Source organism: Drosophila suzukii, chromosome Y, assembly GCF_043229965.1.
Source record: "Drosophila suzukii chromosome Y, CBGP_Dsuzu_IsoJpt1.0, whole genome shotgun sequence".
NCBI lineage: Eukaryota > Metazoa > Arthropoda > Insecta > Diptera > Drosophilidae > Drosophila > Drosophila suzukii.
In genome coordinates this window covers 11,926,476-11,933,604 of record NC_092085.1, presented here as the reverse complement: position 1 = coordinate 11,933,604, position 7,129 = coordinate 11,926,476, and the positions used below count along the sequence as shown (strand labels likewise).

Genomic DNA, 7,129 nt, shown 5'->3' with positions numbered 1-7,129 from the left:
CTGTCTGCGATAAAATCTGTTCTATCCCTTCTTTCTAACAGTGACCTTTTGATTGTTTTGGGTGACTTTAATCTCCCTGATATTTCTTGGTCTCCTCCTACTGACTCACTAGTCGCGATACCTCTATCCGCCCATGATTTTGTAGATGGTCTTCTAGAATTATCATTACAGCAAGTAAGCTTTATACGGAATTCATTAAATAGACAACTAGATCTTGTGTTTGTTTCAGACCCGTCTGAAGTCACGGTATCTAGAATTGACGCTCTTGTTGTACCTGAAGACCGATATCATCCAACAATGGAATTGACAATCTGCCTCCCATGCGTTGATACCCTCTCTCCTTTAGTTTCTCAAACTAAAGTGAGATGTTTCCGAAAATGTAACTATAAAAAACTTAACGACATGATTTCTCAATATAATTGGACAGAATTGTACAATTGTATGGATATTGAAAGTGCCACTGAACACTTCTATATAGTGTTAAATACCTTTTTTAATGAATGCGTTCCTGATAGGTTTCCTTCAAAGACAAACAGGCCACCTTGGTTTACCAATGCGCTTCAAAGACTTAAAAACCTTAAGACAAACACTTATAAAAAGTATAAGAAATCGGGTAAGCCATCTGATTTTTCGAAATATGTGGTGGCTCGATCGGATTTTAATGTTCTCAATAGTCATTGCTATTCTATGTATTTAAGTCGGTGTAAATTTGAATTTTCAAATGATCCGAAGCAGTTTTACAACTTTGTCAATGCCAAGCGTAAGTCGTCAGCATTGCCTTCATCGGTACGTTTTAACTCAATGGAGGCATCGACGGATTCTGAAATTGCTGATTTATTTGCCGAGTTTTTCAAACTACTTATAGTTCGGCTGCTTGGTCAAATTCTAACTACCCTAATCCCTTAAATAAGGCAAATTGTATCTTTACCCCTGAAATTACGGAAATTTCTCTCGTAAAAGACTTAGAAAAAACAACGCCAACTTATTCTCCCGGTCCTGATGGACTCCCCGGGTGTGTGCTTAAGTTTTGTGCGTCAACCATATGTAAACCGATTCTTAAACTTTTTAATTTGTCTATTTCATCGTCAGTTTTTCCTACTATCTGGAAGGACTCTTTTTTCATTGGTGTAGAATAAAAACGTTTTATTTCCCAATTTGAGTGGACTGTATTTCAATGATTAAATTTGTCACATTTTTTCTTGTGTGTCCGATGCTTTCCGTTGTAGTCTTAACACTAAGTCCTAAAAAATCTCTAAAGTGTGACGCAGCACCAAAATACATAAAAAGGGCAAAAGTTAGTATTTCATATACCAAAGAGAATAAGATTCAAAACTAAATAACGGCTGCAATGCGTTCATCAACATCCCGGGCCGCCCTGAAACAATGTTTCAGAATTAGGCAGTACAGCTAACTTGGTGATGGGCCGGGTCATCTCTCCAGTAGACGTCTTAAGTTTTACAGCGCGTACAAGTCCATCTGGTCCAGGATGAGCTTCCACTACACGGGCTAGTATCCAAGCTGCTGGAGGGAGATTTGAGTCTTTGACGAGGACTACATTGTCTACTGTGATGTTGCGTTCCTTGTTGCTCCACTTTTGACGTTGCTGTAGGGATGTCAAATACTCTTGGTGCCAGCGTTTCCAAAACCCTTGATACATTGATTGCAAGTGCTGCCAATAGTCCAGACGATTGATCGGCAAATGAGTCAGATCTCCTTCTGGAACAGTTGTGAATGGGCGCCCAATTAAAAAGTGGGCCGGAGACAAGTAGGTGAGGTCGGTGTCAGGTGTGTAGCATAGCGGTCGCGAGTTCACCACTGCACTGATCTGAGCAATAAGAGTTTGCATTTGTTCACAGGTTAGAACAGTTTTTCCCACAACTCGACGCAGATGTAGTTTGACGGAACGTACTGATGACTCCCACTTCCCTCCCCAATGTGGCGAATGGGGAGGTATAAAACTCCACTTGATTCCATCATTGGCCAGCGATTGTGTTAGATTGCGTTGATGCTCCTGCGAAGATAGAAGTTGCTGCATCTCATCTAATGCCCGTTTGGCACCAACAAAATTCGTCCCATTGTCGCTGAAGATCTGTGAGCATTTTCCTCGAAGGGACATGAAACGCCTAAGACATGCCAGGAATGTGTCTGTGCTGAGATCGGTTGCCAGTTCCAAATGTATGGCGGATGTCACAAGGCAAACAAAGAGGCATATGTAGCCCTTAGTTTTTCGGGGATTGCGCCCTCTCCTTTCCTTAAGTATAAATGGTCCAGCGTAATCACAGCCTGAGTGCTGGAAGGGTAAAGCTTCTGTTATACGGATGCCTGGTAGATCGGCCATGAATTGGTTCTCCGTGAGTTTACGTTGGCGAAAGCATTTGATGCAGTTGTGAACCAGATTTCTTATCAGGTTGCGCGCACCAAAGATCCAGTACTTTTGACGAACAATTACAAAGAGTGCAGAAACTCCTGGATGAAGATTTGTCGTATGCTCGTGTTCCAAAATCATTCTTGTGATGCGGTTCGACTTGGGAAGCAGTATAGGGTGTTTTACATCAGCTGGTAATTGTGAGTTGTCCAGTCGTCCACCAACTCGAAGAAGGCCATCTTTGCAGATAATCGGCGAGAGCTTCACCAACTGGGAGCGGCTGTGAAGGGGCTTGTTTTCCGTTAGTAGTTTTCGGTCTTCCATGAAACATTTCTGAGCCTCTTGCAGGCAAAGAATGCGAGCAGCCTGAATCTCCTCGAAGGTGAGCATCTTTCCATTTGCCAGCGTTGCGGAGTTAATGGCCTTGGTCTTTTGGATGAAGCGCAAGGCGTAAGCTACAACGCGTACCATCTTTGTCCAGGACGAGACGCGTTGAGTCAAAGCTTCGATTGGTGACAATGAGCAGGTTTCCTGTGAGGTTAATGCGGTGGTCTTCACTTCCTCTTTTCCATGGTTTTCTAAAAGGGAAGAACAGAACTTTTTAGAGGTCAACTTTACCGCAAGCATTTCTGGACCTTGCAGCCATGAAGGTCCCATCCACCATAGGTCGAAATGGATAAGGTCCGAAGCAAGCATTCCTCGTGTGGCGCAGTCCGCCGGATTCTCCTTTGTGTTTACATGATGCCATGCGTTGCGCGGTAAGGCTTCGAGAATTTCTGAGGTTCTGTTGGCTACAAATGTTTTAAGCTTAGATGGTGGATGTGAAAGCCAGGCCAAGACTATGGTTGAGTCACACCACGCATGTACTTCAATGCCCTTGTGTTGTAGTGCAGCCTTGACTGATAAGAACAGTCGGCTCAGTAGCAAAGCGCCACACAGTTCGAGACGCGGTAGAGACTGCTGCTTCAGCGGAGCAACTCTGGTTTTTCCTGCAATGAGTGAAACAGATACGGTGCCATCTGCTCGCACTACTCTGCTATAGATGACTGCGGAATATGCCTTGATGGATGCATCTGAAAATCCATGCAGTTCGATGTGATCTTCATTGTTTTGAACAAACCGTGGCAGGCGTAGGTCGCGAAGGATGTGTAGGTCGTTACGGCATTTATTCCACCAGTCCGCAATTTTTGGAGGAAGCTGCGTGTCCCAGCCGAGATCGAGCAGCCACAATTCTTGGAACAGAATTTTAAACTGCACTACCACTGGCGACAGAATACCCAGCGGGTCAAAGATGCGTGCCACATCTGACAGCACTTGGCGTTTGGTGTTGTGCGGATTTGTTGTAAGGCAAACTTTGTAGGATAACATATCCTCTTCTGGATCCCAATGAATGCCAAGAACTTTTGCTGTAGAATTGGATCCTTTGCCTTGTACTTCGGTTGTAGCGAGAAATCTGTCAGCGACACGCGATGAATTGGAAACCCATTTACCAAGTTCCATGCCTGCACATTTCATCAACTGGATCAACTCATTTTGATTGCGAATGAGCTCCTCCTCGGTATGTGCTCCGGTCAGTACGTCGTCCACATAAAACTGCTCCTTCAAGATCCTTGCAGCTGCAGGAAAGTCGTGTTGATGGTCGTGAGCTAACTGATCCAGGACCCTCACTGCCAAAAATGGTGCGCAGGATGTGCCGTATGTTACCGTGGACAGTTCATAGTGTTTAACAGGAGTCATTTCATCTTCTCTCCAAACAATTCGCTGAAAGCCACAATGGTTGGCAGCTACCCAGATTTGTCGATACATTTTGACAATGTCTGCTGAAAAGACGAACTTGAACATTCTGAAACGCATACAAATCGAGAAAAGGTTTCGTAGAATGCTGGGTCCAATGTGCTGAGCTTCGTTTAAGGACCGTCCATTCGTGTCCTTGAATGAGCCGTCAAATACGACCCGTAATTTTTGGGTAATTACAGGATGATGTGGCAAGTAAAAGCTCGGCTTTTTGTCAATGTCTTCTGGCGATAGTTCTCGCATGTGGCCCAACTCAAGATACTCACGCATAAATTGTACGTACTGTGAATGCAGATTGGGGTCTTTCTTTAGGCGGCGCTCTACACCCCTGAATCTTGTTAGCGCTCCCTGTAAAGTATCCGAAAACTGTTCCTTGGAGCTTTTGAACGGAAGTTCGACGATGTAACGCCCCTTAGAGTCTCGAGTGTGCGTCTGTACAAAGTGCTGTTCAACTTCATCGTCCTCTGGTTTCCCATGGAATTCCTGGTTGACATCTTCCAGCTCCCAAAAGCGCCGTAGCGAGGCGTCAATGTCAATAGCCGTGTGCATTGTTGTTGTAGATGAACATCCGATAGTAACGATAGATGTTATGACCCATCCAAATATGGTCGAAATGGCGATGATGTTGCCCTGGTTGTCAAACATCTTTTGACCGGTGAATACGGTCCAAACGTAGTCGCTGCCCAGGAGTATATCAACTGGCGCCAACGATTGATAGTCAGAATCCGCAAGCTCAAAGCCAGCGAAAGCCTTGAGTGCTGAGGCGGCGATATCGTGTCTTGCCAACGTGGAGGTAATTTTGCTGAGTACGTGAGCACGCACCTTCATTGTGTGATCTGAGATCCTTGACTGCAAGTCCAGTGTGCTGCAGCCTCTAGTTGTCTCAGCCTTGATTGACGAGATTCCGGTCACCAAAATTCGTGACGGTGAGCGTGCCAGTCCGAGCGCCTGTACGCACCGCTCGGAGATGTACGACAGTTCCGAGCCACTGTCCAAAAGCACCCGACAGGTAGTGTGCGATCCTGTTGCGTTTCTAACAAACACTAGAGCTGTTGGCAATGCACTTTTTCGTAGCCCTTGTGGCTGTGTTGCGGTTGTTGATCCGTTGCACAAGGATTCAGCTGTGGGAGCCACTTGTGCCCGTGCGATATGGCTGATGGTGACCGTAGCATCTTCGGGAGCGCTTGGGATGTGTCTTTCATCATCTCGTGAGTGTGTCGCAGCGACAGCGGCTTGCGAACCAAGAATATCTGCATGTAGCAGAGAGTGGTGACGATTGTGGCAAAACTTGCATGTGAATTTGGATTCACACTTTCGCGACACATGCCCAGGCTTAAGGCAGTTAAAACACAGTGATTTTGCCTTAACAAATGTGCGTCTCTGCTCGATTGACAATTCACCAAACTTTGAGCAGGCGTAGATCTTGTGCTCCTTCGAGTTACACTTCACACAAGTGTTTGCTTCCATCGATACTAAAGTGTGTGACGATCGCTTTGCCTTGCCATGTTGTGGGCCAACCTTGGAGTCTATGTCTGACTCACTTTTGCTGAGCTCAAATTCCTCGCAACGTCGGTCTAAAAACTTGAGTAGATCATCCACAGACGGAGATTCCAGTTCCCGGCTTCCTTCGATCCATTTGCGACGGGTTTCAGCATCGATCTTGGCCAGAATGAAGTGTATAATCCAGCAGTCCCTATTAGTTTGCCCTGCTGCATCCAGGCCGCGTACAATTTCGGTGGCTCCGTCCGTCACCTTGCGCAGAACCGTTACATCTGCTCTGGCGGTCGAAGGTAAGTTAACAAATGTCTCCAGCAGAGTGTTAACAATGTGACGTGGTCTATTGTACCGATCAATTAGGCAAGTCCAAGCAGCCTCGTAAGCTGCATCCGTTATTGGCATATGTCGAATCAAGTCAGCTGCTTCGCCAGTGATGTACGTTTTCAAGTAGTGCAACTTTTGTATTGCTGTCAAATGCTGCTTGCTATGGATCGTACTCTCGAAGATGTTTTTAAAGGCTGGCCACTCCTTGTAGTCGCCAGTGAACAGCTTGATGTGGATTTTTGGCAGTTCATTATGCATTACATTTGCTGCCGAGTTTGCCCTTAAAAGCGTTGCTTGTTGCTCAGCCAAACGCTCGTTAAGCTGTTGTTGTTGTTCCAGAAAACGAACTAGGTTTTCGTTTCCCACTCCTGATGCCATTGATGCGGCCTCGTCAGGGTTGCCAGATTGTCTGAAGTTATTGCCTTCTCTTTCATTCTCTTGAGATTCTTCACAGGTGCGTATGAGGTTGCGAAATAATGTGCTTGCTTGTAAGTACTTGTCCTCGTACCTTTCGTTGTCGATGGCTGGATCGACGTACCCTTCCTCTTCGTCAAAAAGGGCCATTTGGTCGCTGATGGACTCGAATTCTTTCCAGATGATGTTGAGCCTTTCCAATGAAACTTGTATTTCATCAAGCTCCCATTTTGATCCCGCACGTGGATCTTGAGACGCCGTTAGCAAACGCGTAATGCTTGCCTTCGCACGACTTCTAGCTGCCTTCAAAAGTTTAAACTGATCCATGTTAATCAGTAACTAAATTTGGCTAGAAGGACCAAAGATATGGTGTAGAATAAAAACGTTTTATTTCCCAATTTGAGTGGACTGTATTTCAATGATTAAATTTGTCACATTTTTTCTTGTGTGTCCGATGCTTTCCGTTGTAGTCTTAACACTAAGTCCTAAAAAATCTCTAAAGTGTGACGCAGCACCAAAATACATAAAAAGGGCAAAAGTTAGTATTTCATATACCAAAGAGAATAAGATTCAAAACTAAATAACGGCTGCAATGCGTTCATCAACAATCATTCCACTTCACAAAAAGGGTGCGAAGGCGGATGCCCAGAATTACAGAGGTATTTCTAAATTGTCGGCAATTCCTAAAGCATTTGAACGTATTATTACTTCTCATTTGCAACATTTATGTTCCTC

General features: G+C 45.0%; 1 protein-coding gene across 1 annotated transcript; it reads right to left on the bottom strand.

Annotated features, from left to right (window-relative positions):
- Positions 1-1,357: 1,357 nt before the first annotated feature.
- On the bottom strand, positions 1,358-6,721 carry LOC136117838 (uncharacterized). Its single transcript, XM_065868895.2, has one exon. It carries the CDS (start codon positions 6,719-6,721, stop codon positions 1,358-1,360), a length of 5,364 nt encoding a protein of 1,787 aa, XP_065724967.2.
- Between the last annotated feature and the right edge of the window lie 408 nt (positions 6,722-7,129).

Coding starts and splice junctions, on each gene's coding strand:
- LOC136117838 (XM_065868895.2), bottom strand. CDS start 6,721: ATGGATCAGTTTAAACTTTTGAAGGCAGCTAGAAGTCGTGCGAAGGCA.